This window comes from Cordyceps fumosorosea (assembly GCF_001636725.1).
Source record: "Cordyceps fumosorosea ARSEF 2679 chromosome Unknown scaffold_8, whole genome shotgun sequence".
NCBI lineage: Eukaryota > Fungi > Ascomycota > Sordariomycetes > Hypocreales > Cordycipitaceae > Cordyceps > Cordyceps fumosorosea.
The window spans coordinates 319,906-342,231 of NW_017387308.1; the positions used below are offsets into that span (position 1 = coordinate 319,906).

At 56.6% G+C, this 22,326-nt stretch overlaps 9 protein-coding genes across 9 annotated transcripts; 5 read left to right on the top strand and 4 right to left on the bottom strand.

The window, feature by feature from the left end:
* Positions 1-2,896: 2,896 nt before the first annotated feature.
* On the top strand, positions 2,897-4,228 carry ISF_03950 (Las1-like protein; the record flags this gene model as incomplete). The annotated part of the gene is made up of 2 exons (XM_018847556.1): positions 2,897-3,207; positions 3,628-4,228. 2 exons carry the CDS (start codon positions 2,897-2,899, stop codon positions 4,226-4,228), a joined length of 912 nt encoding a protein of 303 aa, XP_018705136.1.
* A 500-nt stretch (positions 4,229-4,728) lies between these two features.
* On the top strand, positions 4,729-6,010 carry ISF_03951 (Las1-like protein; the record flags this gene model as incomplete). The annotated part of the gene is made up of 8 exons (XM_018847557.1): positions 4,729-4,753; positions 4,881-4,968; positions 5,021-5,092; positions 5,155-5,188; positions 5,262-5,475; positions 5,541-5,632; positions 5,700-5,834; positions 5,897-6,010. 8 exons carry the CDS (start codon positions 4,729-4,731, stop codon positions 6,008-6,010), a joined length of 774 nt encoding a protein of 257 aa, XP_018705137.1.
* Positions 6,011-6,920: 910 nt separating this feature from the next.
* On the top strand, positions 6,921-7,659 carry ISF_03952 (Las1-like protein; the record flags this gene model as incomplete). The annotated part of the gene is made up of 3 exons (XM_018847558.1): positions 6,921-6,923; positions 6,983-7,176; positions 7,269-7,659. The coding sequence occupies 3 exons, from the start codon at positions 6,921-6,923 to the stop codon at positions 7,657-7,659; spliced, it is 588 nt and encodes a 195-aa protein (XP_018705138.1).
* A 428-nt stretch (positions 7,660-8,087) lies between these two features.
* ISF_03953 (translation initiation factor 4E) lies at positions 8,088-9,062 on the bottom strand (the record flags this gene model as incomplete). Its single annotated transcript, XM_018847559.1, has 3 exons — positions 8,088-8,413; positions 8,501-8,838; positions 8,902-9,062. 3 exons carry the CDS (start codon positions 9,060-9,062, stop codon positions 8,088-8,090), a joined length of 825 nt encoding a protein of 274 aa, XP_018705139.1.
* Positions 9,063-11,393: 2,331 nt separating this feature from the next.
* On the top strand, positions 11,394-12,359 carry ISF_03954 (hypothetical protein; the record flags this gene model as incomplete). The annotated part of the gene is made up of 1 exon (XM_018847560.1): positions 11,394-12,359. The coding sequence occupies one exon, from the start codon at positions 11,394-11,396 to the stop codon at positions 12,357-12,359; it is 966 nt and encodes a 321-aa protein (XP_018705140.1).
* A 178-nt stretch (positions 12,360-12,537) lies between these two features.
* Positions 12,538-14,380, bottom strand: ISF_03955 (kinesin family protein; the record flags this gene model as incomplete). Its single annotated transcript, XM_018847561.1, has 2 exons — positions 12,538-14,144; positions 14,197-14,380. The coding sequence occupies 2 exons, from the start codon at positions 14,378-14,380 to the stop codon at positions 12,538-12,540; spliced, it is 1,791 nt and encodes a 596-aa protein (XP_018705141.1).
* A 999-nt stretch (positions 14,381-15,379) lies between these two features.
* ISF_03956 (AT hook-like protein) lies at positions 15,380-15,967 on the top strand (the record flags this gene model as incomplete). Its single annotated transcript, XM_018847562.1, has 1 exon — positions 15,380-15,967. One exon carries the CDS (start codon positions 15,380-15,382, stop codon positions 15,965-15,967), a length of 588 nt encoding a protein of 195 aa, XP_018705142.1.
* Positions 15,968-16,464: 497 nt separating this feature from the next.
* ISF_03957 (aprataxin-like protein) lies at positions 16,465-17,364 on the bottom strand (the record flags this gene model as incomplete). Its single annotated transcript, XM_018847563.1, has 1 exon — positions 16,465-17,364. One exon carries the CDS (start codon positions 17,362-17,364, stop codon positions 16,465-16,467), a length of 900 nt encoding a protein of 299 aa, XP_018705143.1.
* Positions 17,365-17,632: 268 nt separating this feature from the next.
* Positions 17,633-21,836, bottom strand: ISF_03958 (DEAD/DEAH box helicase; the record flags this gene model as incomplete). The annotated part of the gene is made up of 2 exons (XM_018847564.1): positions 17,633-17,883; positions 17,945-21,836. 2 exons carry the CDS (start codon positions 21,834-21,836, stop codon positions 17,633-17,635), a joined length of 4,143 nt encoding a protein of 1,380 aa, XP_018705144.1.
* Positions 21,837-22,326: the final 490 nt, after the last annotated feature.

Consider the following 22,326-nt stretch of genomic DNA (forward strand, 5'->3'; position numbering starts at 1 on the left):
GGGGGGGGGGCATGACGGACGGTCGGTCCATGAATAGTACACACCGCGCTCGGCGTCCAGTTCCACCAAGAAAACAAGCCCATTTGCATATCACTTGCTGCCCGTCGCCGAGGTGTACATGTCAAGGCATATGGCACATGCCGTTGCTCCAGGGACAACAATCCGGTGTATCTCCCTCCTGATTGATGATAATGGTGATGGATCAAAGAGGCAGCTCATTAAGCAAAAGCGGGATATCGAAGGAAAATGGCACGTGGCCACTCTATGTGCGGCCAAGGTGAAAAAAAAGGAGCCTTGCATTTTAAAAAAAAAAGTCCCCCCTCATCAACTTACGATGCGAAATATTGAATCAAAGTCCATGGGCTTGCGCGCTGGGCGCATGTACCAGTACCAAATAGAGCAAGACCTCTTTCTCTTTTTTGCCTCGGTGGTTGCCCGGTCCCGGGAATCAGGCGATGGCCAGAGTAAGCAGAACGGAGTCAAACGCCACGGGCCGGTAGAGTTTTTTTTTTCTTGCGTGCGAAAATCGGCGTAAATAGCTCCCTCTCAGCTAGCCCTGGCGCCCGATTACGAGCCTTTTTTTTTTTTTTTTTTGTGTGGAGGAGGTGGTTCTGGGCAAGGCAAGCAAAGACTCATCGTCCATTTTCTCGCCGCCCCTGCGCGAGTAAGCGTTGGGCAAAACTATCAAGTTCCCAGCCCACTGAATGGACTTGGCCGAGGTCATTGTCAATGCCGTTCAAAGTGCAGGTAGCTTTGGAAGAAATACCTGTCGGTAGCTATTAACTTATCAGTGACTTATCAGTGAGCTTGCATTCTAGAATGGCGCCGGAACAAGCGGACGAGGTGGGTGAAAAGAGGGTACGCTAGGCAAAGGATGTCATCCAGAAAGGCGGCAGAGTGGATGGATGGAAGCTTTTTTGATGCTTTGCTTTCTACGAGTAAGGAACCCAAGAGAGTTGGATGCCATTGTCATTGTCGTCATCAATATTATTGCTTGGACAAGACGGCAAGCATCCTTGGCTCTTTGGAATACACTCGGCCCCCCACACCATAGACTTGTCAAAAAGAGCCCATTGCTATCAATATCTGCCTATATCCTTACTCAGAGTGAATTTTTCTGCCAACTAATTAGTTAGTTATAACGGGGGCTTGCATGGCGAAAACCCCTCGGTCACGCCCCCCCGTCTGGCCCCAGACGAAAATGGTCCGCTTCGCCTCACCTGAAGGGGCGACAAGATGGATGGGAAGACTAGATTTGGATTTGATTGTGGCAATATGGGTGGCATGTTGGAGGGGACGGAAGCAATGCCCGCCGGCCTCCAACCTGGGCCGCCCAGTCCTCCTCTGACAAGGTAAAACAATATGCAGCTGCGAATTACGCAAGCTGATTGGGGAGAGAGGAGCCGCTGTTCCGGGCCTCTCTTGTATGAATATATAGATCAACCCTGCAACTACTCCCCGGATAGAGGACCTGCAGAAAACAGACGGTGACAACAAAACTCTGCATATCATATCGTTTAACCCTCCATGCTCGTATTACGCTGGCATGCCCTTCGCCTGCCGGTCTGTGAACGAGAAGTTTTTGACAGAGCACGCATTGTCCATTCCATGCCGGCTTTCGTCAAGGCTTGCGACCATTACTCAATGGGCAATTTGCTGGGCTCTGGCTTTCGGGAAAGGTTCCATCTTCGCATCTTGAAGAGCTACATAGTTACGAGCGTAACGAACTCACTTTTGATAAACTTTACCAACGCTTTGCTGTCCTCGTGGCTACGCTCTCAGCAGCGAGTTTTTCTGGGTATTCGTGGAGGAACGCGAGCGCATCCGCGAGCTGAAATGACCACACAAGCTGGAGTTTGGGACCAGCGCGCTGATGGCCATGACGCTTCGATGGTGCTGCAGAAAGGAGTGCAGATCACGTTTGAAGGCACCCTCGAGACGAATTCCGCCTGCGTCGACCTCGCTATAGTATTACAGCGGACTTGGGCTCTTCCTCTTTTTGGCCAGTCTCTCTTAAATCTCCCGTTCCTTCTAGAGGGCAGCGTCGTTTGTTTTTGGGTCTACGTGCGTTTTGATGATCAGTTGCGCGGTCGAGTTGATGATAACACTCCTCCGAGCTATAATGTGCCTCAGGCCAAAGCCCGTCGTCGTATGCCATCGAGCCTCCTCGCAGATGAATTGCCTACCGGAGGAGTCGAGTAATAGGCACACAGGGATGATTGAACACGTCACGAGCTTTCGCGGGATGAAAGACTGTCAGGAGGGACAGCTCAAGTCCTTTCGTTGATTATGCGGAGCTCCTTGAGCAAAGCCACAGGCTGCCACATATCACATATGCAATGTGGCGCGCGCACCAAGATAACTTGGCGGTGCGACGTTGAAACACCTGAGGCCTGAAGATGCTGCCAAAATTTCAGGCGTGGGTAAATTTTTTAAGTCTTGCTGTCGTCAATGGACCTCAACTTTCAAGGAAAGAGCAAAGGCGTCAAGTAACTGCTAATCCATGAGGTCCTTTGGGCAGTTGCCGCTAAATTCATGCGCCACTTGTTAACGCCTCAGCCACCAAACTATTTCGCGGACCGCCATCGGTTCAACTCTTCCATTCCGTTTCTCCATCTTCCGTGCTGAGCGGCACTGCGTTCTCTTCACCCCCTCAATATCAAACACTTTCAGATAAAAAATTACACGGAGAAAGAGAAGCCTCACCGCCACGAAACCCCTGGTCGCCGCTGAATCCCCGACCGTCCTTCGTCCTCGTTTTCCCCTCCGCCAACGAATCCACCTCCAACGCTTCTTCTGAGAGCGCCATGCTACCGTTTTCCTGCCTGGCCAAACAATAGCGAGGTAGCAGCGCATACGTCGACACACACAACACGCACGACGCCGGGGCCAATCAATGGTCCAGTATATCTTTACTCCCTGGCGCGACCGCCAGGAGCTGCTCCTTGTGCGCGACCAGCTCTACGCCCACAAACGCGACGAACTGCCAGCGCCGCCGTCGCCCAACGATGATGATACCCGTCGTGCCCAGCAGAACCTCGCCGTCGCCCGCATATCCATGTGGGTGCAGCGAGGCAGCTGCCCGCACATGGTGGAGTCGACCGCCCTGCTCTTCGCCGCCGTTCTCAGCGACGAGCTGGCCGCCACCCAGAGCGCGGGTTCCTCCACCTACGCTGTCCGCGCTGCTTACTCGGCCGCCTTTAGTCGGTGAGCTTCTTTTCCCTGCTGGCCCCCTGGCCTCTTTCCTCTCCTGCTTTCTCTGCCCCCTTTGCGAAATCATGTCATGGTCTCACTGCTAGCGCCGCGCCCTGCACGCCACGGACCCAACTGCGACAAGGCGAGTTCGGACGCGACGTCATCTCGGCGAATTGATCCCGAATGGTGTGTGCCGATGGAGACACAGGAGAAAATGGCAAGACAGGGACCGCGAACCCGTCAAGGAACCGAATCACCGTTCAGCGAAGTGCTGCCGTCTGCCATTTACACTAAACGAGAACGCCCCCGGCCAAGCCACACAACTGTCCCAAACGTGCACCCGAAACCATAGATCAAGATGGAAATTATGGGATCATACGGGCCTTCGGATTATGCTAACTTGTACGGGGGTCTGCTCCTACCCCCTCATAGATTCGTCACCGGTCTCCTTGACGGCCACCAGGACAAGCTCCGTAAGCAGAGCATGTATTCCATCGCCAAGGTAATCGGCTTACCGGCCACCTTTGTCGAGTTACGGCACCAAGTCACCCACGAGCAGCTGCCCTCTCTCGCCCAGTTGCGCCCCGCTGCGCACATGGCTCTTGACTGGATCTGGGACTATTACTGGAAGCAGCTTGATCAACATAACGAGCCTACCTCGCAGGAATCCTGCAAAGAGGCGGTGCTCAAATATCTGCGCGAAGAGGACGAGCAACGGAGACAAGCGATGATTGCGCGAGCGCTGCGCAGGTGGGACATGGACAAGCTCATGGCCACCATCAAAGACCTACAGGCGACGCTGCCTGGAAATCAGGTATATTTAAAATGCATGAAGCTGAAGCAGGAGCTCATCGCCTCCCAATCGGCTGGGCAGCCGGCACCCGTTGTTGCCGAAGCCGAAGCCGTTCCGCAAGAATCGGAACCGACAGCATCTGAAGCGGACGGTGCTCAGGAAGAAGAATCGGACGACAACGATACCGGATGGTCTAAACACAAAGGGCAGTGGAAACCGAAGCCAATTGGCATTGTGTGACCTACTGTGCTGCATGTAAGGCGTTTTCTTTTTCAACCTAGATACCCCAGCAGATACCCCAGCTCGAAGCTATCCAATGACGTAGAATACGTTGAATCACCCTCGAACGTGCAACGTGGAAAACAATTGTGCTTTGGCAATTAAACATAGTAACTAGCCGCAAGTAAATGAGCCCGTCGTGACGATGGCGTTAATTGACTTTTGTTGCTATTGAAATCAATAGTCGCTCGCAGGATGGATGCTTACAAATCGACGTCATATTTGTGGATGACCTCGGAGCTTCACCCAAGCTCACATCTATCTCCCCGCTGCTTGGCTTACACCTGTCTGACAGCTCCCATCGAACAAGCAGCATCTTACGTGCGCGCCTGGGAAAACTGATGAACAGACTGATTCTTCGCCGACCCTTTCTACGACACAATATCGGGTATTTTGCTGTAGCTGTACGCTTCACCTCTCACACCCGCCGGCATCCTTGATAGCCCGCCGTCTCTCGCACCATGCATATCCAATCCATCCCCATGTGTAAGTTGCGCGGCTTCGAGGGGTCCGTGGTGAGAGGTTGGCGCACAGGGGGCGGCGAGGTGATGATGGCCCTCGCGATCTTGTGGAGGCGGAGGAGCGAAGAAGGCTAACTAACATGCAACGACAGGGGTGGGCACCAGCAACAACTATGCCTACCTGGTCGTCGACGACAAATCCAAGGACGCCGTCATCATCGACCCGGCCAATCCTCCCGAGTACGTTCTGCAACTGGACGTGTGACATGAAGAGACTGACTGTTTGCCGCAGGGTCGCGCCGGTTCTCAAGGACGCCACCGCCGGGGGCAAGATCAACCTGACGAACATCGTGAACACCCACCAGTATGATAACCTCTTTCACCATGAATTTGTAGAAAATGTCAAGCTGACAAATAATAATCTAGCCACTGGGATCATGCAGGCGGAAACAAGAAGCTGGTAAGCTCCCTCTCCCTGCTGCGCTTTCTACGTTGAGTTGTTGGTTGTTTTGCTCACGCGTTCCGGTGCGCAGCTCGAGGCGCTTGGCAATTCCAAGCTCGGCATCATCGGCGGCAAGGACTGTGAGGGCGTCACGCAGACGCCCCGGCACGAGGAGGTTTTCAAGATTGGCGACATCTCCGTCACGGCGGTCCACACGCCCTGCCACACCCAGGACAGCATCTGTTACTTCATGGAGGACAGCACGGGCAGGGCCGTCTTTACCGGCGATACGCTCTTCATTAGCGGTAAGCTTACCGAACGCCTTTTCGTATTTCGATTTGTTTATGTTGTGGCTGACTGAGGTGTGTAGGCTGCGGTCGGTTCTTTGAAGGCAACGCCGCCGAGATGCACGAGGCCCTGAATAAGCGTCTGGGTGCACTGCCAAACGACACTGTCGTCTACGTGAGTTTTCTCCTTGCTACCCTGATGCGAAGCTGTGGGAGACAAGAATGCTGACGGAGACTGCCAGCCCGGCCACGAATACACAAAGGCCAACGTCCAGTTTGCCATCTCCGTTTTGCAGAGCGACCCCGTTAAGGCGCTGCAGGACTTTGCGGAGAACAACAAGGTGACGACGGGCAAGTTCACCATTGCGGATGAAAAGGTGCGTCCAGCTAGCGGTTGGGTGAAGGGAGATCCGGTCCCCGACTGACTGAGCGATTTTAGAAGCACAACGTCTTTATGCGCCTCGACGACCCCGTCGTGCAAAAGGCCACTGGCGCGACCGACCCCGTCGAGGTCATGGCGCAGCTGCGCGAGATGAAGAACAGCTTCAAGTGAGAAGTAAATCACTGCTCCTATCTGCATGATGCAGCGCTGTATAAATGCTAACGCAGGTGTGCGTAGGCCACCCGAACCCAAAATGTAAAAAGAGTTTATGTAGTTTGTGCTCATGATGTTTAGATGGAGGATGTTGGCGAGGCAATATCTTTGGTTCATCCGGGCATAGGGGGCACATGATCGACAATTGGGATAGTCACGAGGAAGCCTACGTGTGCAAAAAGGTCATCGAAGGAAAGAATGTCTCCAAGAACAGACAGGCAAGGCTGGTTGAGCCAGAACACATGCCGCAGGCCACTCGTTGGGATCAAGGCAGGCTTCCTTGGGGGGAAGCTGGCTTGACTTGTGTTTCTTATTGCTTCACTGTCCACACTTGCTCGCCCTGGTGAAGAAAGAGGCGGCAAGCTCTAGCAAATTTTGAAGCGTTGTTTTTGTTGTTGCTCAGTTCGGTCACGGAAGAAAACATAATCTCAATTTCGGTGCATTTCACAGCAGGGTCGATCGTTCGGAGGGCGAGTGTATCATCGTAACAAACCTGATGGACAGAAAAACCCTTATCAATTGGAGACTGAGTGAGTACTATTCACCTGTCGAATCCAACATGGTAACTGTCGTCTGGAGAAGAGCGGCCGCGAGGCAGTGAATTCTTCTGCACATTGCCGTTGGGTGCTTTGAAGAAGAGAAAGAGGAAAAAACAGCCCGAAGAATTTTGTACCACGATGGGAGTGGATTCCTTGGTGAAGCCACACTGTCCGGGTATAGAATTCGCACTGTATGTTCGCACGGCTGAAAGCTTGTGAACGGGGCCTTCGTCGTTCGATTGCATCACCGCGCGCTCACACAAAAAACGTGCCTGGAACGCGCGCGCTTCGTCGCAAAAGCCCACCTATTACATATCAACACTGCGCAAATGGTAAGCATTCGTTATCTTTCCCGCTTGTGTCTCACGCGCGATGCTAATTTGTCTGCCAGCCACCGAAGCGGAAGGCGGCGGCGGCAGCGACGGCGGCGGCGGCGGCACCGCGCCGGTCCAAGCTCGCCAAGGAGCACAACGTGTCGGCGCAGGAGGAGAACGAGATCCGGGAGGCCTATAGCCTGTTTTCCGAGCCCGCAGACGGGGAGAAGAACGGGGTGCTACCGATTGACGACGTCAAGTCTGCGTTGATGTGCGTTCTCAACCCCCCCCCCCCCCCCCAATTTCAGCTCCCCCAGAGCAAAAGGAAGAAGGAAAGCTAACATCTGACAAAAAAAAAATCAGTGCCCTTGGCGTGCCGCCCTCCTCCCCCGCCGAACTCCGCGAGTTCGTCTCCATCCTCGACCCGGACGACGACGGGTACGCGACCTACGAGCCGTTCTTCGCCATCGCGGCGCTCAAGTTCCACGCCCGGACGGACGAAGGCGGCGACGAGCCGTCGGGGGACAGGCACGCGGCGGAGGTGGACGAGGCGTTTGCGCTGTTCACGAACCACCAGGAGGGCCCGATCACGCTGGCGCACCTGCGGCGCGTGGCGGCGGTGCTCAAGGAGGACGTCGACGAGGAGCTGCTCAAGGACATGATCCTCGAGGCCAACGGCGGGGCGGGCGTGGCGCGCGGGGTGCGCGCGGACGAGTTTGACGCGGTGATGCGGAGGGCGGGCGTGTGGCGGTGACAACGGGGAGGGGGGCATAACTACAACGTGTATGGTCTTTTCTTTGGGGGGTGGGGCCTGGGGAGGAGGTTGGCTTCGCATGCCTAGGTCTTGTTTTCTTTTTGGCTAGCACGGCGTTGGGTTGGACTGTATTTGCAAGGGAATGGTTTTGTGTATAATCAAGGTGGTGGTACTGTTGACGCAGTGATACTGAATATGCATCGTGGCGGTATGCTTTCATTCTGATGGTAGACAAGCTAGCTATGTGTATATGCAAAAAGAATTCCGGAATTTAAAACAAATCATGAACAATAGAGAAACGCCGTGGGAATCGATCCCCCGCAGTATATATACCACGTCTTGTAAGGCCCAAGACAACATGCACAAACCCAAATCCCACGCATCACATTTCGCCCCCCCCTCCCTCGCAAAATCCATTGTATGATCGTTCATTGCGGCGACTGGATAGACACTGTCGGCGCGTCAGCGCTCGGCGCGACGTCCGGCGAAGGAGTGGGGTTGCTGGCGGCCATCGACTTGCGGCGATGGGCGTCGACGACGCCCTGCAGTTCCGGGGGGCACTTGAAGCCCTCGTGGTCGGCGTGCTTCTTGTAAAAGTAGTTATCGGAGCGCGCCTGCAGCTCTTCGGGAAGCTCGTTGAAGACGCAATTAAAGATGCCGTCGATGGACCGCTGGTTACTTCCGTCGCGGTTCCAAACCGTGATGAGGTGCCACTTGAAGCGGACCGAGAGACCGACGCCGCAAATTTGGTCGTCTTTTTTGTTTTGAAAACGTGTTAGCTAATTCGTCCGACTTTTTTGATCACGGGTGTCATGGGGGCAGAAACAAAGGAAGAGCTTACCATCAGCCAAGACTTCTTGCAGCTTCTCACCGATGGCTAGCAGCTGCACCGATCTCCAGACATCGGGCCCTTGGGCGCGAGGTACGCGGAAGGTGTAGCTGCCGCCGGTGATGTTGCGGCGATCCTCCCAGACGGGGCGGAAGCCGGACTTGAAGAGGTATATCGACTCGCGCATCTTGATCTGGGCGACGGGGGTGTTGTTGCTGTAGCGCCAAAAATCCTGGACCGACTCGATCTGGATGTCGAGCTTCTCGATCTGGGCAGTGTACTCGCCATTGGCAGGCTTGCTATCGCTAGATTGGCTCCTTGATTGTTTGACTCTGTTAGTTTCTTGACCACTTTCCGTGTCTCTCGTTTGAACACATTACGGCCGGGGGTGGGCTAGAGAAAAGGGATCGTACCGGTCAAAGTAGACGTTCCAGTAGTGCTGCGTGGGTAGCGGCCGCATGGCCTTCATAAAGTTGCGCTTGGCGTCATCGCGCTGCTCGGCGGGCGAGTTGGTCTCTGGATTCGGAGACACGCCCGAGAGGTTGCGGGTAAAGAGTTGTGGACGGGCGGCCATGTTTGGCGAGGTTGGCTTTTCTTCGAATGCAAACACCGTGAAATGAAGATGTAAAAGAAAGACCCAAGGAGTAAACGAAAGAAGAAGATGAAGAAGAAGAAGAAAAGGCAAGGACACGACAGGCAACGAGATCGGCCAAGACGAATATCGGTGGTGGTATGACGGACAGAGGAGGGGCGAATGGGCTGGCGGCTAACAGTGTCCTTGTGTGGAACAGAGGAGAAGTGGAGGAAGTGGGGGCGGGCCTTTTGGAAGGGAATGATGGGACGAGGGGCACAGATCTGTTCCTGCCACCCTTCATCCTCTGCCGTACATTTATTTCATTGGGCATGTATGAAAGCAGCCGCCGTTCCTATCAAAGAAAGCTACCAAGCAAAGGAGAAGAACGGAAGATAAGTCCTCTACCGCACACACGGGATCTGAAGCCTTGGCGCCGCACCAAACGCCCTGGCCCAGCAAAAAAAAAAAGAGATGAAGCAACTATCTTGAAACAAGCCATCCACCGTCCCTGCGAAAGAGAGAACCCAATAGCCTGTCTGGCCACAGTCGTTATTTGCAAACGACGACCAACTTGTCGCACGATGATCCCGCACGGCGGGTCCCCATTCCGCTCCGAAACAATCATGCCGACAATTGATAAGTCCGTTTGACGGCAAGGGGTACTACCTTACTCTTGACGCCATATTATTGCGTATTTGCATGGCTTTGCCCATCTCCCAAAACAACCAGGTTTCGTGTTCCAGAATCAGCTTCCTTGCGGTCCTTGTTGGATTCGCTCGCCAGCGCAGACACGGCCCGACAATCACACGCCACCGGCCGGCGAGAACGTGGCCCGAGGCGTGATGCCCCGGCAACTGCTACTTTTTTGTGTGCAGACACGGAGATTGCCCATATACGGCAGATCTCAACTGTTGGATGTGCCTGAAATTAACTCCGAGTAAAGTCAGTGCCCTGAAAGCATTTATCGCCATGCCTCAAGTTTGTCTCAGGTTGTCTATTGAACAATCACGCTCAACTTGCCTCGGCACGCCTCTGACCGCTCGCAGCGGATAAGCACCGCGACGGCCAGCACCTATCGATACTTTTCAATCGATCCACGACCAGATACCGCGCTAATTGTAAGCAGCAACCCTTGCAACCTATTTTTAGTCCCGTAGCTCGAACTGTTTGGTCGCCGGTCTGCGACGTACGGCACGGTGTCCCGTCGAGATCGAACGAGATGGCGCCAGAAGCCGGCCCAGAATCTCCAAGAGCTCCTGGACGGGGAGTCTCGCACTTGGGTCCTGGATCATCGAATCCCCGCCTCGATTGTTATCCTACAGAACGAGATCGCGACCCGACGCTGTCCCCGGACCACGCCGCCGACCGCCGGCCACCCAAGGACCAAAGCTCGTGGACGGCCGCTTAGTCTGTGGTTTGCACCACGGCGACAAGGTTGTGAGAAGCTAGATAAGCGATCTTGGCTGATGTATAGACAAGAAGACAACTTTCGAAAAGAATTATGACACGCAAATTAGACGCAACATTCTTTCGACTTGCGTGATAGCCGGGCTAGCGACGTAGCCCCTAACATTAGGAAGCCTAAAAGTCCCATCCTTCTGAACCTTGATATTCCCGCTCTTTTCGAGAAGAACGAGGGAAGTCCCATGAATGAGCGCATCGATGTGAGGGGTGATATGAAAGAAGTAATCTAATGAAGCAACGGCACTTGCCTGGCGTCGCGTGGTGCACTAGCAACGGCTTTGCCGGACGTTTTGACCAACAGGCAACGGTCTATGACGCCGTGGTTTGTGGTGGGAAATTGGAACCAACCGCCCATCCGCATCCAGAGCCAATTCACCAGCTTTTAGGTCATATATATGTATATATATATATATATATATATATTAAATTCATCCATCGATATCCAAAATGGCAGCTATTGTTAGAAGGACAATTCGGGCATTGAGTTGGGCTTGGCCGTATAAGAGTTACAGAGAGTACGCTGCAGTCTCAAATCATGAGCATGAAAGCACAAACGTAGAGCTTGATGACAAGATTAAGCTTCTTTTAGAGCACGGAGATGCCGCGAGTATTTTTCTCTGTCCAAGTATCGTCACCAGAGCAAGGCACTTCCGCGATGGTGGTCGCTCAGCTTTGAGAATGCGCAATAGTACAAAGATGGCCGAACACCCCCCGAATATCCATTCCCTCTCATGCTTTTTATCTCTCTGAGTCTTTGTCGGGGTCATTCCCGGACAGTTCCTAGCTCATCGTACATAGGATCCCTCAGTCTCACCGTCGAGCTCCTCCTTCTCCCATCGCTCCCTTTCCCTTGACCTCTCCACCAGCATGGAATACGTCACAGTCACCATCAACCCTCGCGCCGCCCCCAAAACGACCGAGCCGAGCGGCCCCTTCACCTCCTCCCACCACGGCAGCAAGAAGCGCCTCCACCAAGCACCGCCGGCCCGCGCCACCGCCGCCCCCGCCTCCGAGGACCGTCTCCTCGAGGGCCTCGCCGTGCTGCTCGACTACCTCAACGACGGCGACGGCCCCGACCAGCTCGCCCGCCTCCGCCGCCGCGCCGACCTCTGGTGCCAGGCCTACCACCGCCGCCGCGACTACACCCTCCGCGACCCGCGCCGCGGCCGGCCCATCTCCCGCGTGCCCCGCTGTGTCTTTGCCGCCCACCCGCACCTCTTCAGCCCGACCCGTCGTCCGCCCCCGACGCGGCTCGACCCGTCCTCGCCACCACCCCTTGAACCGGACGGCGGCGACTCGTCGGACCCGGAGGCGGGCGTCTTCGATGATGATGACGATGACCGGCCGGAAGAGTTCCCCGCGTACGCGGAACCGGCGCTGCTGTGCGACGACGACGCGCTGCGACGCCTCGCGGAGCGGTGCGACCGCGACCGCGAGCCGCTTGAGCGCCGCCGCCGCGCGCGCCTCCTCGACGCCGCCGGTGGTCACCACCACGCCGCGCTTTTTGACGTTCGCGTCCACGCGCGCGACCTGCTCGACTCGCCCATCCTGTGGTACATCCCGGAGTTGGTCGCCTGCCTCGCGCACTTGCCGCCGGCACCGGCGTACGTCTCGTGGCTGCGCGAGCAGCAGCGACCCGTCCTCGCCGACGAGGAGGAGGCGGCCTGGGAGGAGGCCGAGGGCGTTGTTACGGACGCCACAATGAGCGTCCCGATTGGATTGAAGCGCAAGGTGTCTGGTAAGGGGCGGCACGAGAGCCACGAGTGGCGGCCAAAAGCCGAGGGTGGTCACCGAAAGGGAAGAGGGTGGAATATTCTGGCCATGATGGGTTAGTGGTCGTGAGCAGATAGCTTCTTCATTGTATCTAATACCTGGACTGGTCAATCTATTTTTGCCAAATATGCTGTGTCAACTAATCAAAAAAATGTAAAGTGAATATGATATATAAGAATGCCCAAAACACCACGCTACATGTAAACCGAAAGCCCACTGTCGCAATTGCAGTCCTTGCTCATACATTCTCCCTTGCACCAAGTGGCATGCGCACCGTGGTCTCGTCTTTGAAGCGCAATAAATCGCCACCAATGAGCTTGCGGAGATTGCCCATGTCTTGCAGGTAGCGGTGCATTTCCTCCTGTAGATCGTCGCCGCCATTGACTGTGCTGTCAGAGTCATACTCATACTCATCTTCATCCTCTTCCAATTCGTCCTCGTGAATGCTGGGGGCTGCATTCTCCTTGTCATCTTTAACCGGCTCGACTTCCACAATGGGGATGGGGTTCTTTAAAGCCTCGATAGCTAGCTTGAGATGTAGCTTCAGAGCTTCATTTTCCGTCTGCAGCTTCTTGATCTTGCTCTCAGCCACCATGCCTCGCTCTTCCATGAGACGCTGCATTGTCGTGACGCGTTGCTGGTAGTCGTCAAGGCGCTCCTCAGCATCCTTGGCGCTCCTTTCGCGTTGACGCGACGAATCGGATACAGACATTTGCAGCGCACGAATCTCTTCGGCCATGGCGGAGATTTGAGCGTCGCGTTCGGCAGTAGACATTTGGTCTTGGTTGACAACTGCACGAGTGCGAATACGCTTCGCCTGGTCTGCGTAGCGCAGTGTGGATAGTGTTTCGTCGTAGTCTGACGGCGCAATGCATGCAATCATGGCAGTTTTGCTGTTGCCACCGAGAGAATCCTTGAGTAGCCAAGTGAGAATAGAGTCGCGGTAAGGAACCACGTCCTTGCGCTTGGTGCCGGGCCGGAGCGTCTTTGGATCTGCGAGGGCAGCGATGACGCGACCGAGAGTTGTGAGAGACTTGTTGATATTGGAGCCTTCACGCAGACGGGCACCAGTAGCCTCGGTGGATTTGGCGCGCTCACTGCCCGCCAGATCAACAAGTCGGATACGTGAGCTGCGCTCTGTCGTCTCGTCCGTCTCCATATCATGATGAATCTGGCGCAACATAATGGTAAAGACCGCGTGACTTCTGCTACTGGTATCGTTCATCTTGGTACTCGCCACAGTTCGGGAGGCGTCGCCGTTCTTCATGTGACGCAGAATCTCCTTGATGCTGCGGACGGGCACTTCGGTGAGATCCTTGACATAAGGACCCTCGGTTGGTGATTCTCGAATCTTGAGATAGTTGGGTGGAAGGCTTGTGTTGACGGGGACAAGCAAGTCACGGACATGCTCGTTGTAGACTTCGAAGTAAGAGACGCGGACGTTGTAGGCAACGTTTGTGTTTTCGTTTTCTGCGGCCTGGATTCGCTCGAACAAGTCCTCGCAGGTGCGAGGAATGAGGCCTGGCTGGTCAGGGGTACCCATCATAGTATAACTCTTGCCAGAGCCGGTCTGTCCGTAGGCAAAGATGCATGTGTGGTAGCCTTCAAAGTTGTGGTCAAGAAACTCTTCGCCGAGAGCGTTGTAGACGTCTTCCTGGTGGGCGTAGTGGTCGTCTTTTGTATCGTGACTCCAAAAGGACGAGTCAAAGGTGAAATTCTTGTCCTCCATGACTTTGCGAGACTTGGATTTGGGGCCGGGCTGGTCGTCTTCGTCTGGAGCAAGCAGCGTCGTTTGCTGGGTTATGGGGTCCATTTTGACGAGACATCGCGCGCTGCGCTCGAGTTCTGTAGATGGTCAGATGGGAAGGCCGGACGTGATGGAACTAGAGACACGTACCTCTCTTCAAAAAGGCCCTCACGCGCACGACGACTCTGACATTGCCGCCTCCGTCCATCCTGGCAAGCATGGGCAGCGTACCATCGCGGGATCGCAGGGAAGGTGTAGAAGCAGTCGAGCGGACAGCGCGAGGTTCGGGTGTGTTTGGAGCAGAGTACGGCATAAGACGGGCATCCACAGCCATGGTCATTAAAATGTCAATGATTCGGTCGATGCTATCGCGGCGTCGTTGACAAAGAATGTGCCACATTCGTGAGTTTGGGGGTCTGGTGGGAGCGCTTTTGTTTACTAGCGTGTGTGATGCTGTTGCCGGGGTAAACAGATGCGAAGAACCTTGTAGCTGCAGGGGTCTTAGCTTGTTGGAAGGTACCTACAGGGATGATTAAGTAAGCTGGCGGCATGGGCTTGCAGATTTGAAGCAGCAGAACTGCGGCAGCATTACTTGAGTACAGCTTGAAAGATAAAAAAAAAAAAAAAACCTCCAAGGGTACTGACTGGACCCAAAAGTAATTATCAACGTTTTCTTTGTCAGGATATTAAGTTGCTACCTAGCTGTGCAGCACGTATCCGTTGTGCCCAGCTCAACCTCTGGCTAACCTATCTACCACTCCATCTGATTCTGTAGCAGCCGGTTACAGCGACTGAGTCACGCTAAACCATATCGGGACCCCTGGCTGGGACCTTCCCCGTCGTCTCCTCTCTTCCCGCAGCCATTCACCATCAACCGCGCCACCCAGCTGCCACCTCTTATTGGCCCGCGCCTTCTAACTTTCTCCACCCCATATCGCTTATGTACCCTTGTACCTTTTTCTTACTTCTCCAACCACCCGCCACCAGCTTTCTCTAAATTGCCTGTCGCGTCGCGCGCGCTTCTCATAAACATCCTTTTTCCATCCCCAAAATTCGTTTGCGCGCCCATCTCTCCTCGTCATTTTTCCGCACCTGCGGATCAGGTTCTCTCCATCGCCGCTTTTCGCCGCGGCTCAATTGTCCAAATTTTGGACCCTGCGACCGCGTAATTGCTCGCGCGCCGCGCCGTTGAACCCCCGGTTTTGCGCGCAAAGCCACCACCACCAACAAACCACAGGCCATCATCGCCCGTCGTTCCCTTGCGCCACCACCCATTCATTCTCGCCCCCCTCTCCCCCCTCCCCCTCTTCACACATTACCAAAACGCTACACAATGGCCAAGACTCCTGAGGAAGCCAAAACTGCTGCGCCGTCCGGCGACGCTCCCGTGAAGCGCGGACGCGGTCGTCCCCCCAAGGACGGCGTCGCCAAGAAGAAGGCCTACGTGCCGTCGGGTAAGCCGAGAGGCCGGCCGCCGACGGGCAAGGCCAAGAAGCCGGCGTATGTGCCGACCGGAAAGCCGCGTGGCCGCCCTAAGGGCAGCGGCAAGGCCGCCACGGCCACGGACACCACCACCAGCACTACCCCCAAGAAGACCGCCGCCACCACCCGCCGCGGAGGGCCCACGGCTTCGGCCGTCGCGACGCCCACTTCCGAAGGCAGTTTGGGGCGCGGCCGCCGCTCCCGCGCCTCCGAGGCGGCTGCGGAGCTGGAGACGCCTAGCGCGGCCAAGCGCGGAGGAAGGGGACGCGGCCGCAAGAGCAATGCGGACGCGGCGGCCGAGGAGCAGCTGGCTCAGGAGGACCAGGAGGCCAAGGAGGACCAGGAGGCCAAACCCGATGACGCCGAGGAGGAGGAGGATGCCGACGCCGACGCCGACATGGACGCGGATGCCGAGGAGGGCGACGTCGATGCGGAGTAGGTCGCCGTGAACATTCTGATGCGGATGTCACGCAAAACCTGAAAGCAATGTGGTCCGAGAAACTCGCAGGTTGCGTGCCTCGAACTAACTGCTGTCTCAAACTAACTGCTGTCTCATGCCAGAAATGTTTTTATGCTATCGTGGGGAGGACCGGCTTTTGTATTATTGCAGTATTTCGTAACAAACAACCACAATTTTTCTTTATTTCTTTTGGAAAGTCCCCCCCCCCCCCACAAGAAACTCGAGGACTGGTTTCAGGGTGGGAGTCGAACAGGGATTGGGCAAGTACATGGGATGATTCATGAGCACGATTCAGTTCTTGTAAGATGGGAGATGCGATGTTTCTGAGCTCGAATAAAGCAGTTCTATATATGCCATGCCCGTCCCGTTGTGAATTACGCCGCAACGACTCGTCCCGTCCATTTGTCTTGTGCACGTTTCATCACAGGCCCTCCATCTAATACCATTACCATGTCACAACATTGTCGCGTCACCACTCACTCCCTCCTCCACGCCTCAAACTCCTCCTCCAGATGCTCCTTCAGCCTTGCAAACCGATCCCCAAAGTCCCTCCCGCAGCGCCAGCACCGCAGCGGCCTCCTCATGTACCCCCGCCCCCGCGGGTCCCTCCGCTCATCCCCCCCGGCCAGGGGAAAGTCCGCCAGCGGCACCAGGAACGGCGTGTTGAACGAGTTGTAGTGCTTGCGGTGCCGCAGCGCCTCGGACCGCATGTCCCGCGACACGACGTGCACGTGCAGGTGGCGCATGCTCGGCACCGCGTGCACCCCGACCATGACCTCTGCCTCCCAGTCCCTCCCCCGCGGAAGCTCCCCATCGGCACCGTCGAGGACGGCTTGGCGGGCGGCTTCGGCGGCGCTGTGAGGGCCGAGGAGGCGCTGGAGCTCGGCGGCGGCGAGGCTGCGCGCGCGGGCGGCGGCGGCGCGGACGAGGGTGAGGAAGGAAGGGTCGGCGAGGGCGTCGAACGGGTGGAGGAGGGAGATGGCGGGGGAGCGTGGGAGGATGAGAAGGTGCACGGTGGCTTTGGGGTACTTGTCGCGGATGACGACGAAGTCGGCGTCGTGGGAGACGACGACGGAGCAAGGCAGCGAGGACGGGTCGGCGAGGTAGGCGCCGAGGCCCATCCGGTCCTTGAACGGGTTGCCGCCGGTGGAGCGTGCGGGTGTTTCTGGTTTCTTCCTGGGCGCCATGAGCGCGGTGACTGCGTAAAGGAAGTTGGAATTGTGAGTCATGGCTGAACGGGGAGGGAGAGTGAGGTGAATGATGGGCAAACACGAACATGCGTTTTTGCGCTTCTCACCGGTAGAAGGTGTTTCGGATGAGCCTTGGATCTCCTCTTTGGTGAGAGCCTCGTCGGAGCCCGGCTCTGAGCCGGCCATGGTGCTGGGTTTGACTGTGAGGCTGGTGATGATGTCTGTTGAGAGAGAAGCTGAAGTTCACGAAGTCGCCACTTTCCTAGGTGCTGCCCGATTCGGCAACCAGCTAGGCTCCAGCCCAACAGTGACAAACAATGTCCCTCTCGACATGAATTTCTCAACAACTGAGTAATTCTATTTCATTCTTCGTCTTCATCGTCTATTGGACTTGTGCATTGTATCCAAGAATAATATTTATAAGAAATCTAGTCTATGTCGTACCATGCCGCGTTTACGCATCCAACCCATTCAGCTCAATCAGCTTCGTCACCAACTTGATGACCTCGTTGCCGCGCAGGTCTAGACCCGGCTTTTCCACCTTTTCCGCGATCAAGTCGTCCACCATGCCTCGTAGCCGCGCCACCAGCACGCCAATACGCGCCCACCCGCGCAGCCGCAGCCACCCGTCCACCAGCAGCCCGCGGCCCAGCGTGTCCAGCTCGATCGGGCCGGAGAACATGAGCAGGGTGTATACGTTGAATGCTGTTGATGAGTTAGCTTATTTCCCTCTGAAGAAACGCTACAATACTGGGGTCGAACTCACGCGAGAGATCTCGGATAAACACCTTGGAGGTCGCAATGATGGAAAAGTACGCCATGTACGCCGCGTGCCCGGAGAAGCCCTGGCTGTCAAAGATTGTGCTGCTCGGGTGCACAAACACCCGCCCGTTCTCCTGATTGAAGTATTTGATCGACCGCGCCTCCGGGTCCAGCTCCACCGCGCCCGACATGGAGCTCGCAAACTTCTTGTCCGGGTACTGGATCCTCGCAATCTGTGGCGTGAACGCCGATGCGATCAGCGCCCGGAGCAGCTGCGAGTTCCTCTTGCCACCAGCCCCTGCATCCCCCGCGGCGGCCGCCTCGATGCTGTCGTCTTCCGCCGCCGCCGCTTCCCTGGGCGACACCAGGCCCATCTCCGCCAGCGCCGTGTAGTACTGCGCCTTGGTGTTGGAAATGTCCGACAGCGTCAGGTGCGACAGGAAGTTGTCCTCGCAGAACGCGCGCACTTGCCTCATCGGCACGCGGTCTCGCATCATGGCGCGCCACTCCGCGTACGCGGCCAGGTCCGTCAGCAGGTCGCCGTCGCCCGCGAAGAACCGCATGCGCGCCTCCTTGGCCGCCTCGCGCTTCTCCTGCGGCGACGTGAACGGGCTCCTGGTGCTGAGGATGGCCGCGACCGTCACGCAGTCGTCCAGGCAGCCGAAGATGGCGCCAAACACCATCAGCTTGCCGCAGCGCAGGTCCGCCGGCAGCATGGCCAGCTGCTGGCCCATGGCCGTCAGCTCGTCGCCGTCGAGCGCGCCCATCCGCCGCAGCAGCTTCATGGCGCCCTCGACGGCCAGCGCCTCGGGCGGCGTCGGCGAGCGGCCCAGGAAGCGCGCCACGTCCCGCATCCCCATGGCCCGTACGGACAGGCACAGCTGCTCCAGCGGCACGCGCCGGATCTCGGGCTCCGGCCGCTCGGCCATCTGGTTCTCCAGGTTCTGCGTGTACAGCTTGTAGCACTTGCCCTCCTGCACACGACCGGCGCGGCCGCGACGCTGCTTGCACGCGGCGCGTGACGCCCACGTCTCTTCCAGCTTGCGCATGTTGTTCCCAGGGTCGAAGCTGGTTTCCTTGACCTTGCCGCTGTCAATGACGGCGACAATGTCGTCAATGGTGATGGACGTTTCGGCCACGTTGGTGGCCACGACGACTTTGCGCTTGCCGTGGGGTGCACTGGCAAAAACGCGCTTCTGCTCTCTTGTTTCAAGAGACGCGTGCAAGGGAAGCACATGCAGCGAGGTAATTGCTTGTAGTGCCCTGCAAGCCTGTGTAATCTCGCCAACACCAGGAAGGAAGATGAGGATTCCGCCAGGCTTCTTATCGTAGGCGAGCTCGTAATCGATGGCTTTGACCGCTTCCACAACGAGGTTGTAGTTGATGCGGTGACCAAGCTTCTGGATAATCTTACCCATTAGCTCATCACCAATGAATCCACCGTCCGGAGTCTCTGCATTGTAACCCGTCATCCGGATGACATCATCCAAGAAGTAGTTCTCAACAGGATACGTCCTGCCCTCGATCTCGACCCCGCCAACTTTCAGCCCCTCGGACGCAAAGTAGTTTATAAATGAAGCAGCATCCAGCGTAGCAGACATCAGGATCAGCTTCAAGGCGTCCTTCTTGATGCGCATCACCTCGCGAATCAAGTTGAGCAAAAAGTCGGTATCCAGGCTTCGCTCGTGCACCTCGTCGACGATGACGTGGCTCACGTCGGCCAGCGAGGCCACCACGTCTTCCACGCGCCCGCCAGACGTTTGCAGACGACGGAGCAGGATACCGGTCGTCATGAAGGTGATTCTCGTATCCTTGGACTGTCGCGCCTCGCCGCGGATCGTATAACCGACCTCCTGTCCCACGCGGCCGCACCGTTCTTCGGCAACGCGGTCAGCGAGGCCAAGCGCTGAGATACGGCGCGGCTGGGTGACGAGCATGTTGGCGCAGTCGCCCAGGCCCTGCTCGTACAGGTCGTCGAGGATGAACTGCACCGACTGCGTTGATTTACCCGAACCCGTCTCACCGCTGATGATGGTGACGTGGTTGTCCGTGACCGTCTTGACAATCTTTTCGCGCATCTGCCACGCGGGAAGTCTCTGTCTCTTGCCGAGCATCTCCTTGTACGCCGAGTTCTCTTGACGCCTGATCCAGGCTTCCTTGCTGCGCGCATCGGGGTTCCATCTGATGGGTCTGGCATGTGTCCGCGGCCTCTTCCTCGACTTGACTGCATCGCTGGGCTTCTGCTCAGAGGCCGCCGAAGACACTGCTGAGATGTCGACCAGCTTCCCAGGGTGCTCTATTATGTCGTTGATGTTTTGCTGAATCCAGTCCAGTACCAAGTAAACCTTCATCGGTTCTTCTCGCAGCGACGAATCCATGTATTCCAAAGCTTTGCGAATGATGCTCAGTTTGATGTAGGAGGGCAGGTTGGCAAGGATGCCGAGGATCAGCGTGTTTGGATAGTTTGAGCTTCGCCGAATTTGCAGAGAAGCTTCCACCTTGTGTGGCGGGTTCTTCACCGACTCGAGCTGAATCCTGACAGTGTCCGCGTCCTCTCTTGAGAACAAGTTTCCGTACATTGCCTCCAAGCTGTCCATTTCCTCACGCCACTGCTCCTCTGGTGACCCCATATCCAGGAAATCAAGCGACTCTTCTTCTGCTTCTTCTTCACCCTCAGCTCCTCTCTGCGACCGCGAAAAGAGAATATTCTGAAGCGCCTCCGCCGTCTTGCCCTCGTCGCCGCCGACCTGATCATACACCCTCGCGCACAGCTCGAGCGAGTATCCGTTCTGCGAGAGACGCTGGATCGTGCCGTCTCGTTTGAGGTCGTTGGTCCCAATCGTCACGCCGGCGGCGTACTTCTCAGGCAGCGCCCACCGCGGCAGGTCGTCCTCGGGGACGTGGATGAGCAGCCACTCGAGCGTCTCCTCCCGGTCCTTGCAGTACTCGACGGCCTCGGCGACGTGGCTCCTGCGAAAGCCAATCTTGCACAGCTCCGTCGTGACGGCGTCCCTTTGAGCCTTGGACATTTGCACCGCGTGCGGATTCCACGAGACGCCACGGCGCAGGAGGCTCTCCAGCTGTGATCGCGTCTGCCGGCCCATCTCCACGCCCGGCGCACTCGTCCACCCCTTCATGATATTGAATCCCTTATCGCCACCACCGCCGCCGCCGCTGCCATTGCTACCGCTTCCCCCCCCACCTCCCGCATTGCTCAGAAGTACAAGACCGGCAGCACCGGGCATCTCCTTGGCCTTGGCCTTGAGCGCCTCGGCCTCCTTGCGCTTCTTCTCTGCCGCCGCCTTGGCCTCCTGCCTGTCGTTGAACGTCTTGAACGGGTCCGAGTCGTAGATCCACCCCTTGCCGTCCTTGACGTCCTGCGCCTTGAGCGCCTGAAAGTCCTTCCAGAGCGCCTTGTGGTCCGGCGGCAGCACCGTGTGCTTGTTCTGCATGCTGCAGACGCGGAAGAGCGCGTACGTCGCCGCCGCGTGCTTGGCCTCGATGGACGTGTCCCGCAAGATGAGATGCTTGTGTGTCGGCGGGATCTTGAAGGGCTCCAGCCGCGTCGTCACCTGCGTCTTGGGGTCCTTGGCGCTCAGCGTCACGAACACGGAGAAGCCGTCGGGCGTCTTGCGCGTGTCGTAGTCCGGCCGATCCCACTTTTGCTTCTGGCAGTACTCGCTCAGCAGGTTCACCGGCAGCTTGCCCGTCCACGAGGAGCCGCCGATGAGCTGCTTGACCGTCGGCTTGGGGGGGCCGACGGGCCCAAGCTCGGCAGGGATCGCAGCCTCCTGTTTGCCGCCCTTCTTGCCCTTGCCTCCGTCTTTCGCGGTGGAGGCTGGGGTGGCGGCAGCTTTGACAGGCTCAGTAGCTTTTGCTTTGCCTTTTTTCACCATGGTGAGTGGCTCTGAATGTCGCACCGTTGGGAGCGCTGTGTCGTCTGTGGACAAATTTTTCTGAACGGCCCTAGGCTGCCATTAGTTCGAAACAACGCAGGGTCCGCAGCCTATTAGGCGAAACTATGAGGCGTCAAGTTGACAGATGCTGAGAGTCCTCGCACCAAGCTCGCCGTGATGTTTGGAAGAAAGCTTGTGGCGATGAATTGACCGCCCAAGACGCTGTCTACGGCGACATCTACAATCGTGCCCCACAAATACACCAGCAATAGACTTATCGTCAGTCGACTACTGAGAAGGCTTAGATAAATGGTATGCAGTTATTTTATACCTGCTCCAATCCAGCACTTCGTATTTTCTTTTCTCTTCTTTGTCTACTATGCTGACTGCGCACTCTAGATAGGTGGTAATCCCGGAAATGCCTCACGTACTACACACTCTCTACACAACACAGATCAACATCGATGATTGGCCACATCAACACAATGGT